Here is a 27,145-nt window from a genome sequence, read left to right as displayed (position 1 = left end):
TATTTCAGTATGGAATCCCAGTTTAGTCAAATATTTCAGTATTGCACGATAGTAATATTACAGCTCAGCATGAAAGGAAATCATTGTACTTGGATAACTTGAATTTTCTGTGAATAGTAGATCCGAGGAATTGAGATTTGTCATCAACTTTGTAACTTATCAGTATTACAGTAATAATTTGGTATTATTTCACAAATTGTCTTGTAGCTCTTTTATCAGTTGAGCATCGAATCAATTTAGAGATGGTTCCATGTTGTTTTGTACCTACTAGAGTTATTAGTTAGAGATAATTTGGTATAGTCTAATAAAAGTTGTAAACATAGTACCCAGTAAGAAAAAGTTCATCGGAGAAGCTTCATCAAAAAGAAGAAACTATTTTGCACTGTTTAGTTAGTTTTGTATTTGATCATTAGTTATACAGTGGTTTCATAAAAGCATGCATTAGACTTGGAATTTAGTAATGCTACTTTTTGAATCCTTGGAATATTTCAAGTGGTTTTTGGTCTTGCTGACGTTGAACACATTTTGAACTCACTACAGTATTTTCCATTCCTTGAGCTACGTAATTGTCCATTGTAGATCTTCGTTATCAACTTACGAATTATTTTATCTAAATCTAGGAAGATATTTCTAAATGTCTAGAAATGTAGGAATACCTTTCTAGATTTTTTTTCAAACCAGTTGCATTTTTTTTTTATTAAATCGATCTTATTTTTCGTTCTCTTTCCGTATGAAAGATAATTTTTTAATAGACTTCTGTTGAGTTGAATATTGTAACTCGATTCAATTCCGACAGGAATATCATTACCACCTTTGAATACATAGAATTTTGTCCGTGTATTTTTATTGACAAATTTCGATAGAAATGTCAAGGATGTAAGTTTGCAGTATTGAAGAACTGTTTGCTTCTTCAAGAAAACTACTTCATCCTACAAAAAATTTAATTTAACACTTCGTCTGAGTCATTGTCAATATTGTAGAACCGTTCCATAATTGAATAAAAACACACATATGTTGCCAAATTCTACACTGTTTTATTTGGTACACGACCAAGGTTTCATGACCACACCGGTCACATTTTCAAGTTGACTGTCATGGTCGTGTACCAAATAAAACTGTGTAGAATTTGACAACATATGTGTGTTTTTATTCAATTAATTAACACTCTTTTCTTTGTAAAACATGATATGTAAATTGTACATTGAAATCGGTGGACAAACATTCCTTGTAGATAATTTCACGTTCCACAATCAATATAAAGTTGTACTAATGCATTTTTAATTATTGTATTCATTTTTACATTGAAAATATACACAAATCACATGAATGATTGGGGAAGGGTCAACAGGCCCAGCCCAAAACTGTCCCTTTCTCAAATTTTGATTAAAGAGTGATATAGTCCTTTTTGTAAACTAATTTGAAACACAAATAATTGTGTCCTGAAATGCTAAATTTTAATATTTACTTAAATATTAAGTAATATTAAGCACCACTTGAAACATGATGAACCTGTTATCATCAAGGGTAGTTCAACATTGATGTTCTTCTCAAGAACATAATTTGCACACATACTATGATTAATAAATATGTATTCTTCATTGACAATTATTGCATTTTCAAACATACTAGGATCTAAAGACCGCATTTTGAGGGCTCAATATACTTGAATTTATCCTATGAAGATTTTAACGTTTACACTTTATACCGATAGTTTGGCAACTCTTTCAGAGTTATCTTTCTGATATATCTCCACTGTTAAAAATCATATACTTGTTAACCTGTACAGTATTATTCCATGAACATCTCCTTTAAAATAGTGGAGATTTGTTCTTTCAAATTTGGCGGTGCTAAGCGATTAGCCAGCCTGAAATCTGAGTAAAACAAGTTGAGATTTGAATCAGAAGCCGAAAAAATAATGACGTTGCCAGATTGTGTGAAAACTTGACTTTCTTGAATGTCTAATGCTACACAGATTCCAAACCCATGTGATTCAATATATTCAATTTGACAAGGCTGCTTGAGCATTTTTTTAAGTTAGCTGCTTGCAGCTCAAATATCAAGAGTCAGTGTCTCCATTTCCATCCTTCAGCATACAATTTAGTATGCAGCCGCTCTGCTCCCTTTGGAACTTCACAGACTAAACTACGTTCTTTCAACTGCTTTTGACGTCTGGAAACATGATTTCAATTATTTCTGATGAACGTTATTGTTTTCATCATACCAATTAGAAGAAAACTATTAGGTGAATGAGAAATATTCAAAAACCAATAGGAAATAGACATTCTTAGTGCCGGTTGCACAAAAGCCGGTTAAGTTTTAATAGTGATTAATCACGAGAATTTAAATTCATGAGAATTCAACCGTGATTAATCACGGTTTAAATTTAACCAATAGGAAATAGACATTCTCAGTGCCGGTCGCATAAAAGCCGGTTAAATTTTAATCGTGATTAATCACGAGAACCAATTAGAGAAGTCGTCTTATCAAAAAGGCTTTCTCTGATTGGTTCTCGTGAAATTAATCAATTTACTCGTTAAAATTTAACCGGTTTTGTATGACCGGCACTAAGAATGTCTATTTCCTATTTTTTTTATTTATTCACAATGCAAATGACATTAATGTAATAACATTGGTAGATAAAATAATAAGGTAGTACTTGTACTATTTTTCTTCCAAATTTCTAGGTGACAAAGTCCAAGCTAAGGTTAGAATTTCACGTGTAAAATTTTTATAAATAAACATCCAAAATAAACATTAAAACCATAAATTTTGAATTTAGATTGCTTGAATTAATAAATTGATTATAAATATCCCACTCAATTAACACTTGTAACGAATAATATTGAGTTATTTGAGAAAATTTGGAACCATTGAAGAAACTCAAACTTGTAAACACAGGCTAATTCAGCCTCTTATTTTGGTTTTTGAATATTTATGATTCACCTAATAGCTTTCTTCTGATTGGTAGGGAGATAGATAGGGATATATACTGTTAAAACTTACTGATGAGAGAAGTGATATTCAAATGAAAAACAAAAACATTTTTTTCCATATCCATTTTAATTAAAAATTGAATTTTCTTCCAATCTCTCGACCGCACAACCTTTTTGATCAGTAACAGAATATTGATAATGAAATTTTACATACAGATCCGTCATTAAATTAGAATTTTTAAGACTGACTCCCATATTTCAGTATCAGTTAAAGTGACCGGTAGGCTACAGTGAAAATATTTCTCCCATAAGTTCTAATGAAAGTATTCTTAAGGGCGCTTACTTACTCGCTTCGAGTGGGAATAGTCCCATAAAAACTCATGGAAATCATAATTTTTTCCCGGTCACTGACTCTGATACTGATATGTGTGTATTTTCACACAATCTGGCAATCATATTTTGTAGGCTTTACGTTCAAGTCACAAGTTATATTTGTTTAGGATGGTTGGTGCCTTTTCTTCTAGTTTTGTTCAGTTGGCAGTATAAGATGAGGACATATGTTTCGAAATACCATTTAGTTTGGTCTGAATCAGTGCTACCACAGAGAAAATATAGTATAAGAAGACCTATGGCACAGTATACATACAGTACGGAAACTTGGCTAGTACCCTGACGCTAAAATCCGCCATCTTGTTAGGAAGCGCCGCATTGTAATAGTATTGATGGTTGGTTCGGATCACTTCAATGATCCGGATCAATTGATCTCGTTCACTGCTACGAGCCAATCAGAAGACCAGGATTGGAACTTCCCAAGGTCACGTGTTTAGTATTGGGGTCATGTAAAAAGCATTGGTTAGATAGGCGATTTATTACAAGTTTCCATTCTGTACTTATTCTGTGCCTATGGTATAGGGTGTTTATGTACCACATTTTCATTGTTTGTTTAAGCCGATAGTCCACGTAGTTCTTTTTCGTGAAGCTAGTGATGCTGGTAGTCTCTCGTACTGTGCCATTTGTACACTTTCACCCGTTCAAGACAGTAATAATCAACAATAGTATGACTGTAATCGACAATAATCGGCTTGAAACGACAGTGGAATTTGTAACAGAAACGCCCCATACCATGGGATATCTTTTAATGCTATATTTTATCCAGTGAAAATTGCAATACAAAAGCCCTATACCATGAGATATCTTGTTATCCTATATTTTCTCATTAGTAGCATTGATTTAACTCAATCTAAATGGTCTTTCAATACATATGTCCACATCTTATACTGCCAACCGAACAAAATTGAAGAGAAACCAGTCTGGTAAAGCCACATATACCTCCAGTTAGTTATTTTAGCTGAGTGCTTTGAAACACCCACCATATAACACTATAGTCCGTGAGATATTACTTTTAACACGACTCTCACTCGAAGACAGAGAGGTCCGATACTCTTACCTTCACTAATCACTCCCACTATAGTGAGGTCCACGTTATAATGGCAGTGGAGTAAGATAGCAGAACAACGTTGCCGATCCTCTGTCTTGTCAATGCTGATACATGTCTATTGATGTAATATTAACTGTTCATTCTCGTTTAAAATAGTCAATTATATTTTATTAAGCAAGAAATTATATTTTTCATGATGAATTTTCATAATTAAGATGAAATATTTTGTTAATTTATTATTAATTCTACATTGTTATAAGACGATTTGGCAGCAGAGCAAAGCGAGAAAGAGATAGCGCTATCAGCTTTGTTGAATGATAGACAAGGATAGCAACACCATTGCTAATCAAATACTGCCATTATAACGTGGACTTCACTATACCTAATAGCATTCTCCCTACTTTTGTCTCAGCATTAAATTTTTGCGCAGCATGTTTACTCCTCCCCACTACTCTGTCCATGCTACACTGTGCAAAGGCTAGAAGGCAAAGGCAGAAACTGGTTTCCCCTTTTCGTGTTAAGGTTGTGCAAAGGCTAGAAATAAACTTTCTACTGGTGATATTTTTCAAAGTTTTTCGATTTCTATATCATCATGCTATCAAAATGAAAAGGTTTTCTCAGGAAAACATTTTTTCCGATCATTACTTTTTGAGATATGAGCGCCTAAAGTTTGAATTTTCGGGACAGAACATTTCAAATTCGGTAAGAGATAAATCTATGATGAGAAACCTATGAGGATAAATTCTTCATGGTATTGGTGATTGAATAAAACAATTTTTTTTTGAAAATATCAATTTCAGAGGATAAATAGTTCATGGTATTGTGTTGTTGATTGAATAAAACAATTTTTTTTGGAAAATATCAATTTTGAGAAAGTTATTCTGTTTACTAAAAATGACCAAAAATATGTTTTAGTTGAGTTATTTTGGGTCATTTTTGGTAAATTGAATAACTTTCTCAAAAATTGATATTCCCAGATTTTTTTTATTTATTTACATACAAAAGCTCACAGAATAAATCCATGAAGAGCCTTATTAACATCAACTAGCTTAGATACATAATAAATCAATACATATTCAATCAACATTACCATGAAGAATTTATCCTCTAAATCTTATGGATTTATCTCTTATCGAATTTGTAATGTTCTGTCCCAAAAATTTAAAGTTTAGGTGCTCATATCTCAAAAAGTAATGATCGGAAAAAAATGTCTACCTGGGAAAACTTTTTCATTTTGATAGCTTGATGATATACAAATCGAAAAACTTTGAAAAATGTCACCAGTAGAAAGTTTATTTTTAGCCTTTGCACAGCCTTGAAAGTAATATCTCACGGACTATAGGTGAGTGGTTGAGACAATTGACTGTATGTTGCAGAACGGTAGCGGCGAGGGTAGTGAATGTGCAAGCACAAGCAGTCTTGGTTCAAATAGTTCACATAATAGAGCGCCCGGGGCCCAATTGGCCCATAATCGGTTGGATAACCACATAGGCTCGGCCAACCACTCATTTTCACAGTTGCATCAGCATAACACTATGCAGGCAGTAAGTATCCCTCACGTCAAACTGTCAACTCAACCAATATTGAGGCAATTGTTGGTCAACTCAACCAATATTGAGGCAATTGTTGGTCAACTCAACCAATATTGAGGCAATTGTTGGTCAACTCAACCAATATTGAGGCAATTGTTGGTCAAGCCAACCAATATTGAGGCAATTGTTGGTCAACTCAACCAATATTGAGGCAATTGTTGGTCAACTAAACCAATATTGAGGCAATTGTTGGTCAACTCAACCAATATTGACAGCTGAAAATAAATCTCACAATAATATTCGAACAGTTTACAGCTTAGCTCCACCAGAAATATTCCAAGGATCTCATAAGTAAAATTATGAAACGAACTAAACTTCCGTTAGTGCTTAATAGTTTATATTATGGTGGTTTAGTATGTCGCTGTAATTTTATGTAATAAGTTATTTGTAATCGTCAATAATTTATCGTCTATTTGTGGTTCTTTTAATGCTTGTTGTGTTGTTGAGAATAATAATAATTATTATTAACCTTCCGGTAGTCGCGCCCTACTCAATCACAAGAGCAGTCGCGTGTTGTATTTTGTACAACATCCAATTTTTCAAGTGTTATGTACTCTGTTTACTGTAAAAACATATTAATTAATTGTATGATTACTTTTTCCATCTTCTTGGATTATTTTACGCCTATGAACATTTGGATGATTACTAGTTCATAGCCCAATAAGGTAGTACATCAAGCAAAGCCATCAATTTTGTGTTATTGGTTCGTTTACAGTCCCCGTATACAGTCTTTCCCTATCTTATGCACTGTCGCGACTAAATGGCACTTGAAGACTGAACCATTGCTCGGTTGATACTGCAACTCAGTGGAGTGATGGGGGGAAAGTTTTGGAATGCATAGGTGACTGATTCACTGACACCACCCCATTTAATAGTTTTGTGCAGCAAAAAACTGACACTGTTGTACTTTTTACAACAGCGCGACTGCCGGAAGGTTAAACGAAAATCCCAATTAAATGCTGTAAATCACCCCGAAGACTTCTGCTACTGCAGAATTTTGCATAAACCTAACCGATTTTGCAGTAGCAGAAGTCTTCGGGGTGATTTACATAATTTAATTGGGATTTTCGTTTAATAATAATTATTCATTAATTAGCATTTGAACAAATGCAACTCCCAATTTATTTCCATATGTAGTTGAGAAGAAGTTGATACTGTGGTAATTTATTCATATTAAATTTAAAGACTAAGAAATTGTCAAAACCACAGATTTTTCTCCTTTTAATGAATAAATAAATACCGTATGTATTGATTTGAAATACTTTTATTTCTTGATTATTATGCATTGGAATAAAAACTGCAGTGTCTTAATCCATTCGATTTGAATGAAATATTGAAGATTCATTGTCTTTCTCAAAATATTAAGCCTAATATATATATATATAATATATTGATCAGATAATAGCCTAATAATATTTCTTTCAACCCACGCACAAGCAGAAAGCTTATGTGGGCATCATCCGCAATAAAAAAATAATAATATTCAACGCGGTGCTAAATTTTATCCTATTAATTAGTCACGTTTTATAATTGTAATTAAACTATATCCAAAAATTGAATTTGATTTAGCTGAAATTTTGTATTTAATAGACTTTTGCACCCCTCTATATTAATTTAACCAACATTGTATTCTCATTTGTGTTTTCTCTCCTTACAGGAATTAATAAGGAATCAAATTATGGCATTAGACAACGATCCTCTGATGGATCCGGTTGAAAAGGCGCAAAGAAGACAGAGCCTGTACATGGCACTGCATGGCCTGAGCAATCAAAACCTAAATAATAGTCAACAGCAGCAATCGTCGTTGATTGCAATCTCGCCAATGAGCAATCATTTCTACCCCCCTTGTGATACCATAGAATCCGTTGTCGGTAAGTGAACAAATTTTAATAAAATAGTATCATTTTAGTGAAACAGTAATTATTTCATAAAACTTGAATTTTAAAAACACTTATGAAGTGAAAATGCACTTACTATTTTAGTAGTGACGATCGTTTCGATCTGGTTTGGGTCATCTTAGACAGTCTCGACTTTCTGATGATGACCAGGTCGAAACGTTCACGTAAGGTCCACGTTATAATGGCGGTGGAGAAAGATAGCAGAACAATGCTGCCGATCCTCTATCTTGTCAATGCCTTCTATGGACGGTAGCTGATATAGGTTTATTGATGTAATATTAACTGTTCATTATCGTTTAAATCAATCAATTATATTATATTAAGCAAAAAATTATATTTTTCATAATGAGTTTTCATAATTTGGATGAAATATTTTGTTAATTAATTATCAATTCTACATTGTTGAAAGACGATCTGGCAACAGAGCAAAGCGAGAAAGAGATAGCGCTATCCGCTTTGTTGAATAATAGACAAGGATAGCAATACCATTGCCAATCAAACACTGCCATTATAGTGCATTTCCACTTCATAGGAGTTTTTAAAATTCAAGTTTTCCCTCATTAGTGAGAAAGTATCGTTATGCAACAGAGTAACAATTGCATGCCATTCTTGTTTCTCTCTCAATCATTGTTTTGATGTTGTGCTTGAAAATAAAAGATAAATGAGTTAATAGTTTTGTAGCTTTTTAAAATATGATTTCAGTATTCTAGTTCATGATTATTGAAAAAATACATTATGTTTCTTCTTAATAATACTAGTAGAATCGTTGTCATATTTTGTCTGAACACAAGTGATTAGTAAAATTGATAGGCTGCTTGTTCTCAACTTCATTACCTCGAAGATGATTTTTGTGAGACCAGTAAGAAAATTGTTGTAACCATGATGCATTATGCTATCCAAAACAAAATACTCGTTCAATCTTTTTCTGTATTCTTTCATAAAAAAACATAACTTCAAGTGTAATATTTATTGTTACTGTAATATTACCACTGTTCTTTTTTTGTGGAGCTCTTGCTATACTGAAATGTTACAATTTTTCCTCTATTATTAAAATGCCAACATTGAAGATGCACTGTAGAATAAAAATGTGAGTTTCGTTAAAACGGTACCTGCTATTTCAAATTATCCATAGTTCATTGCCCTACCCTGTATTCCGGATCATTACTCTGAATTGCTGTTATTTTACACCAGACTGAATAAACTCCTGTTGAAAACACAAGCTTATAATAAAAGTGAGTGATTGTAGAATTACATTCTACTTTAAACTTCAGTAGAAGGTTCACAAAAAGTGGTCATTTCGTTACTTCCAAGTTTAGTATTTCTCCTAAAGCACAGAAATTAAAACACTGTGCACTTTATTTACTGAGTCCCATTCTTGTTGTCACATATTATATCATTTAGGGGAAGATAACGTATTTTATCTGAAAGATAACATATTTTTCAATATTAATATTGTGTTACTCATCTACTAAATTTGCTCGTTTTTTTGTTTGTTGTAGGAAACGCATTAGATGATCTAAATTTAGACGATCCGTTAGGCCTTGTTTCATCGTCAATAGATAGGGATTTCGATACTGAATCACCGACGAATCCAATCGCAAATCCAATATCGGCTAGTTTTGCCAGCTCAGGTGAGTTGAGTTGCATTATTTTAGTTCATGATTATTGAAAAAATACATTATGTTTCTTCTTAATAATACTAGTAGAATCGTTGTCATATTTTGTCTGAACACAAGTGATTAGTAAAATTGATAGGCTGCTTGTTCTCAACTTCATTACCTCGAAGATGATTTTTGTGAGACCAGTAAGAAAATTGTTGTAACCATGATGCATTATGCTATCCAAAACAAAATACTCGTTCAATCTTTTTCTGTATTCTTTCATAAAAAAACATAACTTCAAGTGTAATATTTATTGTTACTGTAATATTACCACTGTTCTTTTTTTGTGGAGCTCTTGCTATACTGAAATGTTACAATTTTTCCTCTATTATTAAAATGCCAACATTGAAGATGCACTGTAGAATAAAAATGTGAGTTTCGTTAAAACGGTACCTGCTATTTCAAATTATCCATAGTTCATTGCCCTACCCTGTATTCCGGATCATTACTCTGAATTGCTGTTATTTTACACCAGACTGAATAAACTCCTGTTGAAAACACAAGCTTATAATAAAAGTGAGTGATTGTAGAATTACATTCTACTTTAAACTTCAGTAGAAGGTTCACAAAAAGTGGTCATTTCGTTACTTCCAAGTTTAGTATTTCTCCTAAAGCACAGAAATTAAAACACTGTGCACTTTATTTACTGAGTCCCATTCTTGTTGTCACATATTATATCATTTAGGGGAAGATAACGTATTTTATCTGAAAGATAACATATTTTTCAATATTAATATTTGTGTTACTCATCTACTAAATTTGCTCGTTTTTTTGTTTGTTGTAGGAAACGCATTAGATGATCTAAATTTAGACGATCCGTTAGGCCTTGTTTCATCGTCAATAGATAGGGATTTCGATACTGAATCACCGACGAATCCAATCGCAAATCCAATATCGGCTAGTTTTGCCAGCTCAGGTGAGTTGCATTATTTTATATAATTATAAAAACTATGAAAATAAATATTTTTCATTATTCGATTCATTATTATGTATAGATTATGTCTGACTTGTAACTTTTGTTCTTGACCTGTCTTATGACAGTTCTTTATTGTGCTTGACTTGTTCACTGGTGGCCATAACCTTTGAAGTATGACCACGCCATGAACATAAACAGAAACATATTATTATTATTATTATTATTATTATTATTATTATTATTATTATTATTATTATTATTATTATTATTATTATCGTAATTATATCTATCATTATATTCCCAAGCTTGACAGGTAAGTCGTATGTTTGAAGATTGATAGTTATAAAAAATAACTTATTCTCACTATTTAATATTTATCTACGGTATAAAGCTGCATTTACACCAAAGTTATAAACAAAATGCTTATTTTATTAAACGGAACTTGACAAACTCATATGTTCATCATGTGTATGATAAGTTATTTTCTATTTAATAGAATCTATAATGATAAAGTTATCAACATTATGTTAATAACGTTGGTCTAAACGCAGCTTTACATGTCCTATTTTATCTATCAGCCTGGTAACCCGTGCTTTACACCCGGAGAAATGTTGTGTTGCAAATGCAATCTCCTTCTTCCACGAGACATAATAAAATAGAATCTTCATAATATATTGTCTAGATCTACACTTACTGATTGCTTAATATATGGTGAATTTGAAATTTAAATAGTAATATGAAAATTTGATAATATAAAATTTGAAATTTATAACCCAGGCGCCACGTTAATTATTAGGGAACGACCCTCGAAATTTGAATAAACAACTACCACAGCATAACTCTTTAGCAGAGACATGAATTCATTTGAACTATATAAAAAAACAATGTACATTACTTTATTACTTTTAATAAAGTCGCAGTCCAGCAATCAATGAATGTAGAACTACACATCTTTCCCAACTATATTGCTTCACTCCATGATTAAAACAATAAAGAAGGGAGGGGATCTAATGATACTTGTGAAATAACAACACAAGGCAATTTTGAATCATTAGATAAATATAATGAAAATAATCAAAAGGCAAATGAAATTGACACTTTACAAAGAAACAAATGAGATTTTCAATGTTGGTTAAATATATCAAATGTCCTTTGGAATTTTAGTAATCAGTCTATTGAGCAGAACACCGAAATATGAAATATGATTTTACCGTTTATGAAATATAATAATAATGTTTATTGAGAGTCTCTATATTCAAATAGGATAATGCACAATAATACTACGAATCACAAAACCTAAACCCTATTTAAACAACAATAATACAAGAAAATAACCAGTGTGGCAAACAAACAACAACTTAAAATTACACTAACCTTATATGTTGTATACCCCGCGGACCATGGCCTTTTCGCGCACTTTTAAACTGCTCACTTTACATTATAAATTATGAATTTTAATTATTTTTCTTCAATGGTGGTTTTGATGTGATGGTGTTGATGTGGTGGTGGTTTTCCGGAAACAGGACTCCATTTCAGCCCCTAGGGCTGCGGGCTGCACGCTGCTCACTCCTCAGACATGTTACTCTAGCCGTGGTTCACCGAAAAGTGTCCTCGTGTTCCCAACTCCACGTGCTCGCCAACCCTCGAACCATTGTTCCTCCTTGGATCACTGCCCCAGTTGGTGCTGCCCCCCTATCTGATGGCACTCCACTCACGCCTGGCGTCTGGCTGCCACCCTTTTGTCACTGGTCAGCGTCGGTTATTTCACCGTTAGACTTTTGACCATCATTGTTTCAACCTCTACCCCTCTTTGCCATAAGCTGGTTCCTTTTGTACGTTTTGAGGCAGAAAGTTGCAAGTCGAAAACTGTCTTGGCCTGGCTTGTAGCTGTAGAAAACCAAGGCCTGAGATGATTGTTACAATATTTATGTAAAATTGCAAGATAATCAGTTCATTAGTTCATAAGTGATGATGCGTCAAACGCGTATTTCCTACACCATGTATAAACCAATCCTTTTCTTCTTAATATTACAGATTATAGCCTAACTATAATGTTTTCAAGCTAATGGTAACTGCATTTTTCTATTTCATTTGAACATACTCAAATGCAATTGCTCTGATATTTTGGGTGTATAGTTTGCATTTGTGAATCAGCTCATTGCAACAAATTATCACTGGTAATCGTAGCTATTGTCATATTAAGTTGCTGTGTGTTAAGATACCTTCACATGCATTCGGTTCGGTTCGGTTCGGTTCGTTCAGAAAACGAATGAGGCTTTCATTGATATCATGTTTTAAATCGTACGGTTCTAATTAGGTATTTTCTTCTCAAACAAAGCTGTGTTTGAATTTTTACTTTCTTTGCCCTATTACCATAGGTAAGGAAATTATTGCTTTCCGAAAAAATTAAGGTACCCAAATTTCTAAATTTCTATACGTTTCAAGGTCCCCTGAGTCCAAAAAAGTGGTTTTTGGGTATTGGTCTGTATGTGTGTGTGTGTGTGTGTGTGTGTGTGTGTGTGTGTGTGTGTGTGTGTGTGTGTGTGTGTGTGTGTGTGTATGAGTGTATGTGCGTCTGTGTACACGATATCTCATCTCCCAATTAACGGAATGACTTGAAATTTGGAACTTAAGGTCCTTACACTATATAAGTACCTGACACGAACAATTTCAATCAAATGCAATTCAAGATGGCGGCTAAAATGGCAAAAATGTTGTCAAAAACAGGGTTTTTCGCGATTTTCTCGAAAATGGCTCCAACGATTTTAATCAAATTTATACCTAAAATAGTCATTAATAAGCTATATCAACTGCCACAAGTCCCATATCTGTAAAAATTTCAGGAGCTCCGTCCCATCTATGCAAAGTTTGATTTTAGATTCTCAATTATCAGGCTTCAGATACAATTTAAACAAAAAATTCCAAGTGGAAAAGATTGGGCATAAAAATCTCTGCAATTAATGTCTAGTAACATTTTCACCTAAAATTGGAAATAAGCTCGAAGTTCGAGAAAATAAGATTATTCAATTTGCAAACTGTTGGCAAGTGTTGATTCCATTAAATCATTCACTATGTACAGATAGCAGACTTCATGTGTCTGCAGCGTTATTGTCCTATCACCAGCTGGCTTATATCTTTGAATAGAAGACTAATTTAGATGCGCGGGAACACTAGCGTCAGTTGATCAATTTTCATAACGGCAAGGAAAGTTGTGTGAGTGCGCCACACCAGATTTTTACAATTCATGCTGGTAATAAAATATAAAAGCTGGTGTTCAAATAGTAAGATGTGATTTATTGAACAACGAAATTTTCAATTCAATTAAAAATTGTGAACTATTTGAATAGTTTATTTTTGATTATATTAATTTTGGACGTTCAGAGTGATTATTTTATTTAATTGAAAATTTTTTTCAATTATGACACATGGTACATAACGTTCATCTCTTCTCTCAAATTATAAAATCATGTATTCATGGAAAAAATGAAAATTCTCCCTGAGTTTTAATTTTTCTTCATATTTTTTTAGCAAACTATTCATTGAAAAAAAAATGCTCCAGAGAACTAACTGAAATGAATATTGACCATATGATTTTGAAATGGAAGATTTTTAAACAGATAATCATGATATCAGGTTAAAATAAAAACAAAAAAGCGAGCGTGTGTAAAAGACTTTGTTTTTATTTCCGCTTTCCTAGCAACGAATTCGAATATGATGAAAACTATTCGTGTCGAGGGGGCGTTCGGTGCTATGCGGTTGCTATTCGGAACCGAATTCAAACCGAATCACCGTTTCACACTTATAGGAATTTGCCGAAAACGAACCGAACCGAACCAAACCGAATGTGTGTGAAAGTAGCCCTTCGCTAGAAACGAATTTGAACCTGAAGGAATTTATTAAAGTCAAATGGGCGTTCGGTTCTATGCGGTTTTTATTCGGTACCGAATTCAAACCGAATAACCGTTTCACACTTATCGGAATTTGCCGAAAACGAAACGAACCGAATGAGTGTGAAACTAGCCTAATAGTTGTGATAGGTAAAGTAGGGAGGGGGCGAAGACGCAAAAACTGCACTTGGGGAGGGGGTCCCAAAGAGGTGAGGTTTACTTGAAAATGGATTTTTATAGCCGAACATATTATAATAATTGAGATAATGATATGTAATATGTTTAAAAAAGAGTAAATATATGTTTCAAATGAAAAAAGGATACTTGATTTTTAATTTTTACGTAAACACAAGCAACCATAAACAAGAAAGTTCACATTGGCAAACGCCAAATCAATTTTTGTCCTTCAAAGAAGGCAATAAGAATAATATGCAAGCTATCATATAATGCACATTGTAGACCTTATTTCATTCACTTAGGTATCTTGACGTTGCCATCGTTATATGTCTTGAAAATATATGTTATGTACAAGGCAATTTGAATAAGTATGATTCTAATAGCATCCTTAGTTTGAATACAAGAAATAGACACAAACTTAGAATTCCGTTGTACAGTCATACTAAATCACAAAGAAACTGGCACTTCACGTCTATCAAATTATACCGGGTGATTCAGAAAGGACTTCACAACTTTGAAAATTCATATAAATCTTATTATACAAGGTACAGAGCTGGTTTTGCTGTTGTTTTAAGAGAAAACACTTCAAGTTTTTTTATCTTGAACTAAAGATTTTCTATGTGACTTCCGTTGGTTATCCTGCAGACATCCCATCGATAGTCAATTTCTTCCCAGACTCGCACTAGCATTTCAGGTGTAACTTGCTCAACAGCAGCGCAAATCCTTGCTCTAAGCTCAGGTAAGTGGTTGGCGAAGGAGGTACATACACCATATATTTATCTTTTATGAAACCCCACAAGAAAAATCAAGCGGTGTTAGTCTGGGGAACGATGGGGCCATGCAATTGGCGCATTACGGCCAATCCACTGATTTGGAAAGCAGTCATTAAGAAAATCCCGGACGTCAGTCAGATAGTGTGGTGGTGCGCCATCTTGCATAAAGAAAACATTTCGTTCTTGGTCATCCTCATCGATCTGTGGTATCAAATTGTTGCAACATATCAAGGTACACTATGCCGTTTTTCAAACTAAAAGACACAGCTAGCACGCTCGGGTCAAGTGAAGGCAGCCATCTTACACGTGACTGCCGCTAGCGCTTGTGCGGCGCGACGAGGCACTAGCGGACTATGCGAGTCTAAACTTGGAGTGTTTTCCTTTAAAACAACACCAAAACCAGCTCTGTACCTTGTTTAATAAGATTTATATGAATTTTCAAAGTTGTAAAGTCCATTTTGAATCATCCGGTATAACTCCACATCTGACCACTTGAAAATACTCACATCATACAATTTAAAAAAATATTGAAAGCAGTGTTGATTGATGAATGTTTGTATACCTTACTTGACTATTTTAGAATAGATTGGAATCGTTTTATGTGATTCATATTTTATTGTAGGCTATTGTACTGATACTGATCTTAGTGTTTTTGTATTTGTTTTGTCTTACTATTAGTCTTAAAAAATTGACGAAGTCCAGGTATTCATGTGAATATTTTATGACCAATAAAATTCTATTCTATTCTATCAGGTATAATTCTATTCTATTCTATTCTATTCTATTTCTACCAGAATATCTTCCGATATTTGCTAGTTTCTGTTTTGTAATGATGTGGGATTCATTTCTCTGTTCGTAGGTCTTCTCGGTAGTTCGGCCCCTGTTAATATTCCTGGAAGTAGCAATAATAGTTTATCTCAATTCTCCCCGTCAGCATCATCACCACTACATCCTCTCCATTCAGGATTCCTGTCGACGTCTAGGTTTTCGCATCAGGAGCCACTTGATTCAGTGAGTATTCACTTGTACAACACAATACATTTCAATGAAGTTCAAATCAAATGTATTGCCAAATTCATATAAATAACTTACAAATACATGAAAAACAAAACTCAGTTTCATACATTGGAAATTTACTAAACTCTGAACAAAAGTGAAGGATTAATGAAGCTTTATTGAAGTCTTGAAAAAATTACAGGAAATTTTCAATTCACTAACTTCCAAAATCTTTTAATTTACAAACAGTTGAATTGGAGAATATATATTAATGTTTGGAGATGAGTTGCATGAACAGAGTAGAGCAAATAAAACAGAATAAACTAACAAGATTACAAAAGCTTTTATTGAAACTAAATAATAATCCAATACATAATATTGGCGTTGCCAGCAAAAAAAGTTTGTGCGCTAGCAACGAGTATTCAGTAAGCACTCCAATTAGAGAAAATAGAAAAAAGTAACTGTATGAAACAAAAATTTAGCAATTACTTTACACAAAAATTTAGCCATATCAACGTCCTGTCATAAGCATGAAACCGTGGGGTCCCAATCGACCGAATCCCAAACGACCGAAAGTGATAGGATTCCCATCCAGCCGAAAAATTCATTTCCCCATTTGGACGAACGCTTTCGGTCATTTGCGACAAACTAGAAAGATTTTCGGTCGTTTGGGAAACCTATTACTTTCGGTCAGATGGGAAACCTATCACTTCCGGTCAGTTGGGACTCTCTCAACACTTTGGCTCAATGCGACAAGCAACGTTTCCTGTCGATTGGGAGCATTCTTAAAAGTTTTCGGTCATTTGGGATTCGGCTGAATGAGAAAGTTCCAGTTTCAATATTTCATTAATCTGTCGAATGGGAAAAAGCAGTTTTCGGCTGTTTGGAAAAATATAGCTTTTCGGTCGTTTGGGATTCGGTCGATCAATTGGCATGCTACCCATGAAACACCAGCATCGGCTTGAGAATGTACAATAAGTTGCCATTGGATATCAAACGTTGTGAAAATATTGTTATTTAAAAAAAAAATACTTTTTGAGTGGCTGGTTTTGTGACCTTTCTATTGTTTGACAGAGTTTTTCGATTCTGCTTGATGACTTTAAACTATTACTTTGAATTTATCATTTTGTAATTGTATTACTATGACTTTGTCAATTACCTATATTGGTCTACGACAATAAAATCTATTTATTTATTTAGGCATTCATGCCATCAGCGACCGCCCACCTGGCTCAACAGCTGAGCAGCAGTGCGTCGAAACTGGGGAGTTTCCAGGGCACAGGCAGTGGCCTCTATGACTTCAGCATGTCCCCGACCAGTCGGCCTTCTGCCCCCCTCTCACTCTCGCACTCGCCCATGGTCCACAATTTCTCCGTCAGTCCCTCGTTCCCTGGACAGTCTCCTGAGGTGAGCACAATCAAATCTTTTTCATTTCTTCATTTCACGTTTATACAAGGTTCGCCAGAGAAACTTATTTGAAAGGTCAATAAAAACAAAAGTACTCCGGTTATTGGTTGCGTTCAAAGCCACTGATCAATTACATCGTGCTTTTTTACGTTCAGTAAAAAATCTGATCACAGATCTGTGGCGCTGAACCACAGTCGGCTAGTATCCTGACGCCAAAATCCGTCATCTTGAAAGAAAATCTAGCATTGAAATAAAGTGAGGTCCACGTTATAATGGCAATGTTAAATTAGCAATGGTATTGCTATCCTTGTGTATCATTCAACAAAGCAGATTGCGCTATCTCTATCTCGCTTTGCTCTGTTGCCAGATCGTCTTTTAACAATGTAGAATTAACAATTATTTAACAAAATATTTCATCTTGATTATGAAAATTCATTATGAAATAATTGAAAAATATAATTTCTCGCTTGATAAAATATAATTGAATATTTTAAACGAGAATGAACTGTTAATATTACATCAATAAACATGTATTAGCTATCGTCTATAGAAGGCATTGACAAGACAGAGGATCGGCAACGTTATTCTGCTATCCTTCTTCACTGCCATTATAACATGGACCTCAGTTTATGATGTGGAAATGAAGGAAATAACGGATGTTATTCAAATTGTTCGGTACTCAAATCTTTCAACTTTCCGTTATTTGTGTTTATTATCTGAAATAATAAAAACATTTCAAATTATATCAACATAAAAGCAGAAACCTAACCTACTTAACCTAACCTAACCTAACCTAACCTACTTAACCTTTCCTTTTACCTTTAATACATAGTAAAGCAGAACCTCTTATAGTGAGATCCACGTTATAATGGCAGTGAAGAAAGATAGGAGAACAACGTAGCCGATCCTCTGTCTTGGCAATGCCTTCTATAAACGTGCAGGTTTATTGGTGTAATATTAACTGTTCATTCTTGTTTAAAATGATCAATTATATTTTAATAAATTCAGCAATTTAATGTATTGAATTGATGAATTGAAAGTGAATCAATTTGGTGGATTATAATATACTTATGAATGTAATATCTCGCATATGTAGTATCAAGTGTCACTATTTACTTTTTTACTCTTCAAATTAACCCAGATTCAATATTCGTAGTGCAATATATGCTTGGACTGTTAATTTTAGTTATTTTATAATTTTATTATGGTATTATTTTATTATTTATGGTATTATTTTATTTATTTATGGTATTTATTTTATTGGTTTTATTTTAGTTATTTTTAATTTTTTTTACTGGAAACATTACTTTAATTGAACTATATATCAGAATCAAAATTTGAGACAAACAGTTTTGTTGATCAAACCTGTTGATCGTCTACCAATCATTTAATTGATTATGTGTTTTTGTATGAGTAAAATATAAGATAAGATAGCTTTTATTGCCAATAAACATGTACAATGCATTAATAGGCAAAAGCACAATACAATAGAAGTAACAAAATCATAACACTGGCGAAAGTAATAATACAATAAAAGTTAAAATATAAGATAAGATATATTTTATTGTCAATAAACATATACAATGCAGTAATAGGCAAAAGTCACAATACAATAGAAGTAACAAAATCATAACACTGGCGAAAGTAATAATACAATAAAAGTTACCAAATGACTATACAACCAACAACTGAACCAACCGAATACAGTCGTACAAAAAATAAACACACAAAACTGACTAAAACACTCAACACTGTACCACAAGTGTATCATTGTCACAATGTAGCTCATTTTATGAACAAGACACATACAAACTCTGCTCTGCTAGACATTAATAATAATAGAAGGACTTGGATTTAACCCACTTGCTAACTGTCATCTTGATTTATAAGGCTAGTTCAGATATTCAGATGTATAAATTACTGAGTAAAACCATAGAGAAACGATGGCATAAGTAGATATCCCATGGTATAGGGCGTTTATGTCGCAACTTTTACTGTTATCCCAAGCCGATAGTTCACGTAGTTCTTTCCTATGCAGCTGTGTGACGCTGGTAGTCTCTCAAATTGTGCCGTTCATACACTGTCACCCCAACAAAACAGTAAAAATTGACAATAATCGACAGTAATCGGCTTGAGATAACAGTAAAAGTTGCGACATAAATTCCCTATACCATGGGATATCTACTGTAACGCTCCTTGGGGGGTTCCTGGTTTTTTACTTGAGCAACGCCCCGGATGGAGACGTCACACATGTATAAAATCATCTTACACTGAGTCCTTGTTGTTGTAACCTCTAAATTTGATGGTTGACTATAAACAATTTACAAATTATTTGCAATAAATTATAATTTTCAATAAATAATTCTTCCAAATTATGCCGTATAGAACGGTGCTCTTATCTTAGTCTCAGCTGTTGATAAGTATAATCTTTATTGCTATCAGGTAACAGTACATTTGATACTCTTCCTAGCCTTTGACAACAATAACATCTTCTATTACTTCGATTTATTTTATTTCATGGTCTCAGTTTTAAAATGTCGCACTACTTACGCTATTGTTTCTCTATGGTACAACTGAAAAGAAAGTTTAAAATGAGATTTATCTGCTGTATTTTACATCTTAATAGATAAGAAAATCCTTCCTTGAAATGTGTAATGATTTTGTTTGTTGATTTGTAGCTTCTAAAACTGAAAGAAGAAGTGGCAGTGAATAACAGTAAAATAGCGTCGTATGAAGAACAAATCACACAGGCAAGAGGAGCGTGCGGCGCGTGGCAGAAAGAGGCAGAGGATGCCAATAGGAAGGCAAACATTGCAGAACTGCAGCGTGATGAGGTCTCTATTATTTACTAAATAAATTATATTATTCCTTCTTCATAACATACATTTTTCTTATTTCTAAATAATGCCTATTATCGGGAAATTGGCATTGGGTCAATTGGCATATTGGTAAATTGTCGACTGTCAATATCCTGTACTGTAAATTGCTCGAATATACAGTATTTCATTTGTAATTGAAATCAAATAACACAACTTTTAGATTAACATTATAAAACATCTAATAGGACAAATTTATTATTGAACTATTTTTAGCATAACCTATAATTTTTATTCATTCATAACTCTACCTTCATTGTATTATCATTCATCCCATCATCATCACCTAGGCTTAAAATACTTCTAGAAAGTCACCTTTGTAAAATAATAAATAATAAAAAATAAAAATGAAAATCATTGACTGCTGTTGAAAAGTTTGATCGCATAAATCAAGTTCATTTTCTCTTGAAAAACGAGGAAATTGAAGTAATCTACTGCATGAATTCAAATTGATGCAATTTGTTAATCATTCAGTTTCTCGAGTTCACCGTTAATAATGCATAATTGATAAACATGATTATGTAGTCAAATTCGATTGATGCAATTTGTTAATCATTCAGTTTCTCGAGTTCGCCGTTACTAATGCATAATTGATAACCATGATTATGTAGTCAAATTCACAATATTGTGTATTTTAATTACACAAATAAAGTTTCATCATGCTATTCAAAATATTTTCAGTTGTACTGGTTTAAAAGAAGGCTTTAGTACAGCTGAAGTTTTATTCGTTTGGAAATGAACTATTGTTAAATTTTTTTCATGATTAAATCCCACGAGAACCAGAGATGTTTTTTTCGAAGAAAAGTCTTCTCCGATTGGCTCTCGTGGGATATAATCACGATTAAATTTTAAAAATATTTTTGAGCAGTCGGGGCTTGATGAAATCGATTTGAACCTTCAATCAGTATAATCATATTCCCAAATATGGAAAGGTTCCAAAACAAATTCAAATTCAAATTTTCAAATGCAAATTTTATTTATTCAAGTAAGTTACAATACATTCTGGTTTATACAAGAATCTACAATAATTTACAGTACAACAGCCAATTATGCAACAAATTTCACATATTATGAAAACTTATTAATTACAATGAAGATTGAATGCAACATTAGAATATTGATAATATAGTATTGTAATGTAACTACATAAATCAGCGGTGTTTCAACAATGAATAAATAATGAATAAATATACACCCCACTATAAATTATATGTGTTGGTAAACATCATCATGAGCAGTGGCGGCTCGTCCTATGTGTTCAATGGTTCATTGAACCCCCAGAATTGAATCAACTTCCTATACAATGATGAATTTGCAACTCAAATAATTATATTCTTATTTTATACTCATCAAATTACATCCCAACATTTTTCATCTACATAAACTTAACGTCGATGTTTTGCGGCCGGTGCCGGAGTGGCTTGCTTGAAACAGCACCGAATGGCACGACGAGACGGGTGGTGGTGGAGAGCAGTGTTCATTCCCCAATTTGAACCCAAAAACAAGGCTGGGTGAGGTAGTGGAACGGAGGAGGGGAATCGGTTTGCTAGCACGAATTTGGTTCACAATCCTGCCTGAACCATGTTTCACGAGTTCATCCGAGTGTAACCGAACGTAGCCGAGGCAAGTAAAGCATTCGGTAAACCTCGGAATAAATCGTGAGTATTCATGATACGGATTCAGTATCACTGCCATCTTGAACTTAACCAATAAATTCAAATTTGGTGGCAGTAAACAGTAAAAAAGCGGTGAACAAGAAGTAGCCTAAGCGTGACAGTTTTGAGGTTATACGGTACGTTTTCTAGTATACACTATATACAAATACAGTTGTGATAGATTTCACTGCATTTTTCGTTATATAAATTTGTTTTGTGTGTTGAAGAATATAGTAATTTCTAGTGTGTTTCGTGTATTCGTGAGTATTTCTAATATGTCCATTTTCTTTTAGTGATAGTGTAATTATAATTTATTGTGTTAGGTTCCGTAACAGCATTTTGATGAAGAAATATGAATAAGGTTCAGTATTTGTTGAAGACAAACATTATTAATATTGAGGATAGGTGTAAAATAAAACATGATGGTAGAGCAACTCCCGAAGTAAAAATCAAACAAGAAAAATATGAACAGGACAAAAAATCTATATTTGTAGAAAATATATTTAATCATTGGGGGATAATTCCGTAAAATTATTATTGATTACCTTTACACTTGTTTATGCTCAATACTCTATATCCTCTTGACCTTTCTCCCCAATAGATCATGATGTTGAACCCCCAAGCTAAAAGATCACGAGCCGCTACTGATCATGAGTTCTACCAATTTTATGAGATGATAATTATTATTCTTTCGACAACATTTTTGCAATGACTTGGTGTAATTGTTCTGCAGGCGATGTCTCAGGCGAAGGCGTTACAGCAAGAGGTGGACCTGTTGCAGGGATCGCCCTACCTGCATGGCGTCCGCAGGATATCAGAGCTGCGCACACTTTCTCTGTCAACGCTCAAGTCCATCAAAGAACAGCTCAAAAGCGATCTCGACGAAGTAGAAAAGGTACTACATCTTTACTTTACTTGTTCGTCATAATTATGAAACTCCATTAAGGCTAGGCGCACACCAGTTAGTCAAGTCAAGACAAGACATGATCAGACACGTTTAGTCACAATACTTTACATAGCTGCTTGTGACGCAACTCACACTGATTAGTCATTGCAATTAGATATGTCTTCATAAGCAACTATGTGAAGTATTGTGACTAAACGTGTCAGATTGTAGTCAAACCACACCAGTTAGTCAAAGCAAGGCAAGATATGATCAGACACGTTTAGTCACAATACTTCACATAGCTCCTGCTTCTGAAAGCCAATTTTCTGACTCCAGCTGTTTAAAGTCTAGAACTTGGCTAAATCTAGCTGTTTAAATCTAAATCTAGCTGTCTAAATCTAAATCTTACCTGTTTAAAGTCTAGAAATTAGCTAAATCCCGAGCTCGGAAACCGGCCCTAAGCTCCTTATTAATTTGTGATTATTTGTTATACTTACTCAATTGCAGCTGTTTTCCATGCATCAAATCGAGCCGGTAAACAGCTGTTTTCAGAAAAAGAAAGCATGTGATTCTCATCACAGCATACTATACTGTAAAAGAGATCATATGTTGTTTTCTTTACAGTCGAGTATGTTAGGACTCTACTGAGTCCTAATAACATCTGAGTAATTAATATACTCACAGTATATAGAAGAAGACGGTAGGTGTCACGCGCATGTTTGTGCTAAATTTCCGGTGTAGCTGACGTCATTTTATAATATCCAATCATCTGTTTTTAATAAATAAATAAGTTTCATAAATTGCCAATAGGTGTTGAATACCTCGGTTGGTGGCGATGACGCAATCTAGCTGGCTGGCCACTGCACACACATTTCATGACCCCTACCGTTTTCATCTAAATACCGTGAATATACTAACTCAAATAATTAAAGAACTCATTTAAGGAGTTTCAAGTTATAAAAACTCATCTGAAATCTTATAATTTAGGCCTTTATTATTTTATTTGAGCTCGAAGGGTCTGTCTGTTATGAACTAGGCGCTACGGGCTAGGTCATGTTTATAGAATGCAGTAGCTCGAGCAGCAGCAGGTAATGGTTTCTGTTTCTCAGCAATATTATTCTTTCTCAGATAAGTATGACAAAAAATATTGTACGTTAACGTATTTACCGCATTGGTATAATAATTCTGCCCTCAAATACGTTTCGGCATAGAGAAACGATAGCATGAGTAGATATCCCATGGTTCATGTCGTAACTTTTATTGTTATCCCAAGCCGATAGTTCACGTAGTTCTTTCCTATGCAGCTGTGTGACGCTGGTAGTCTCTCAAATTGTGCCGTTCATACACTATCACCCCAACAAAATAGTAAAAATTGACAATAATCGACAGTAATCGGCATGAGATAACAGTAAAAGTTGCGTCATAAATTCCCTATACCATGGGATATCTACTTACCCTATTGTTTCTCTATGGTTTCGGGCAGAAACAATCATACTTATGCGGTAAATTATCGTTACCGGACGTTAAGTACTATTACCGTCTACTGTATCCCAAATCGATGTGTGTAATTAGTGTGTGTATTGTTGCAGGTAATCTATAATTAGTGTGTGTGTTATTGCAGGTAATCTACTTGCAAACAGCTGCCAAATGCATGGTCTGCGAAGACAGGAACCGCACAGTGACTCTGGGACCCTGCAATCACTACGTGCTCTGCAGCAGCTGCGCTCCTATGGAGAAGGACTGTCCCTACTGCTATACACCTATCGAGGTCACTGCTCACTCCTCGCCCACCATCTCTAATTCACTCCAGACGTAGTCACTCAATCAACCGACTAACGACCCCGAGTGATAGGTTACTTCAAAGTGATTACTTTGTATAGTTCGACAACAGTTTTCACTGGTAGTGATTCTACTTTCTACTTCAAAGTGATTAATTTTTCTAGTAACTAATGACCCCGAGTGATAGACTACTTTCCACTTCAAAGTGATTACTTTTTATAATTCGAGAACTGTTTTCACTGGTAGTGATTCTACTTTCTACTTCAAAGTGATTACTTTTTCTAGTAACTAACGACCCCGAGTGATAGATTACTTTCCACTTCAAAGTGATTACTTTGTATAATTCGAGAACCGTTTTCACTGGTAGTGATTCTACTTTTTACTTCAAAGTGATTACTTTTTCTAGTAACTAACGACCCCGAGTGATAGATTATTTTCTACTTCAAATACTTGTGTAAAAGAAACGAGACGTGGCCGCGCTACCTGTACCCTGAGCTATTGTTCCAAAAAGGTTCATCCTCTAACTCCCGACTAGCATACTTTATTGTCTTCTGATTCCGCTTCATCACCCTCATTAGTGGCCCCGTGTGGTTTATTGAAGGCACTTCTAGTTGGAAGCTGGTAGCACCAACTTATCTATAATTTATTTACATTTTTTACAAAGAAACACTGATTGGGAGAGAAAAACTAAGGATACTCCTTGTACTATTTCTCTCCCAAATTTAGATAACATTTTTAAAGTCCAAAATAGGGTTATGATTTCACTTTACTAAAATTTAGTCCATTTTCACACAAAAACAACGAAAACTAAGATTTTTAAATGTTGACGGTTGAAAACAGAATAAAAAACAAAAATATCACACTCAAATCACCATTAATTGGAAAATTTTTGGGTAATTTTTCAAAATTTAGAGCCAGAAAAAAAACAACTAACTATACACTTTTGCAACTTACATCTGTTACTTGTATTTTCTACAAGTACTTGTACTTACTACATTACTTACTACAAGTACTTACTTCAGTACTTGTAATTGGTTCATTTGATGGAACTCAACTTGCTCACAAGCTGTATACAGACCAACTTGAGTTGCATACAATTCGATACTTATTGGACGTACGATTTTTGGCGTCCTTTTAAATTCTATTAAATTGAACACAACTTGGCAAACATATGTAACAGGTGTTTGTCAAGTCCCCTTCAATCTCGTAGAATTTATAAGGACAGCAAACAAATTTAAAATCGATGTGGGCTTTACACACCACGTACGTTTCACTAAATTTATACTCATCATCGATAGTAATGTGTGTGTTTATCCATTCACTGTAGGCTACCACTGGTTTACAGCTTAAATTGCCTTCAAGTAACTACACTGGTCCACCAAAATATTCCTCGGAGTGGAAATACGAAAATGTCGAAATTCAATAACAATAGGCGACCACTGAAGGGTCACTAGAACTTCTACCTGTCCATCCATTCTTTTCGGCGGCCCCGTCTCATTTCCTTAACCCGATTACTTTGTATAATTCGAGAACCGTTTTCACTGGTAGTGATTTTACTTTTTACTTCAAAGTGATCACTTTTTTCACTGGTAGTGATTCTACAGTAGTTACTATTCCTATTTTTACAGGAGTATTCCTAAGTAGTGTTAGACGAGTATTGTGTTTTCATAAACTGCATTTGTTTTTATTCAGTTGCACAATATGAACAGGTAACTTCTAGTTTGTGATAGTTCTTGTTAGTTGGGTCCTAGTCCAGATTCTACTTAGGTCCTCAACTTAGTTTTACTGGAGAATCAACCTTGAAAAACATGTTTACTCATTTTTTAATACAGTATGAAATGTTAGTTTTACTGAGAGAATCAACCTTGAAAAACATGTATTACTCATTTTTTTAATACAGTATGAAATATTAGTTTCACTGAGAGAATCAACCTTGAAAAAATGTTTTACTCATTTTTAATACAGTATGAAAAATTAGTTTTACTAAGAGAACCAACCTTGAAAAACATGTTTTACTCAATGTTTTCTCCTCCACCTACTGTCCAAAGTACTTACTTTACTCCCTGAAACATAATACTAAAGTGTCACTTTTTCGCTCCCGGTAGTAAAAAATAGAAAAACTCCCTAGGGAGGAAAAGTGACTCCATTTGAATAACATGAGAAGCATCTCTATTTTAAAAACTTACATTTGAAATATGTTAGAAGGTCTTAGCTCAGATGAGGAAGCATAATAGAGGTGTCTGTCATTGAATCAACTGAATTCAATACCAC

The 27,145-nt window shown here is 33.9% G+C and overlaps 1 protein-coding gene across 1 annotated transcript in view; it reads left to right on the top strand.

Moving 5' to 3' along the window:
• LOC111048638 (putative E3 ubiquitin-protein ligase UNKL) overlaps positions 1 to 25,544 on the top strand; it is a 36,731-nt gene extending 11,187 nt beyond the window's left edge. Inside the window, exons 8-15 of the mRNA XM_039433865.1 lie at positions 5,748 to 5,915; positions 7,621 to 7,834; positions 9,361 to 9,492; positions 16,135 to 16,286; positions 17,472 to 17,678; positions 20,357 to 20,512; positions 22,943 to 23,104; positions 24,717 to 25,544. Of these exons, the coding sequence (XP_039289799.1) occupies positions 5,748 to 5,915; positions 7,621 to 7,834; positions 9,361 to 9,492; positions 16,135 to 16,286; positions 17,472 to 17,678; positions 20,357 to 20,512; positions 22,943 to 23,104; positions 24,717 to 24,911 (1,386 nt within the window). The 3' untranslated portion in view covers positions 24,912 to 25,544. The remainder of the gene's footprint in view (positions 1 to 5,747; positions 5,916 to 7,620; positions 7,835 to 9,360; positions 9,493 to 16,134; positions 16,287 to 17,471; positions 17,679 to 20,356; positions 20,513 to 22,942; positions 23,105 to 24,716) is intronic.
• The last annotated feature ends 1,601 nt before the right edge of the window (positions 25,545 to 27,145 follow it).

This window comes from Nilaparvata lugens, chromosome 8, assembly GCF_014356525.2.
Source record: "Nilaparvata lugens isolate BPH chromosome 8, ASM1435652v1, whole genome shotgun sequence".
In the NCBI taxonomy this organism is placed as follows: Eukaryota; Metazoa; Arthropoda; class Insecta; order Hemiptera; family Delphacidae; genus Nilaparvata; species Nilaparvata lugens.
This window is presented reverse-complemented; position numbering and strand designations above follow the sequence as displayed.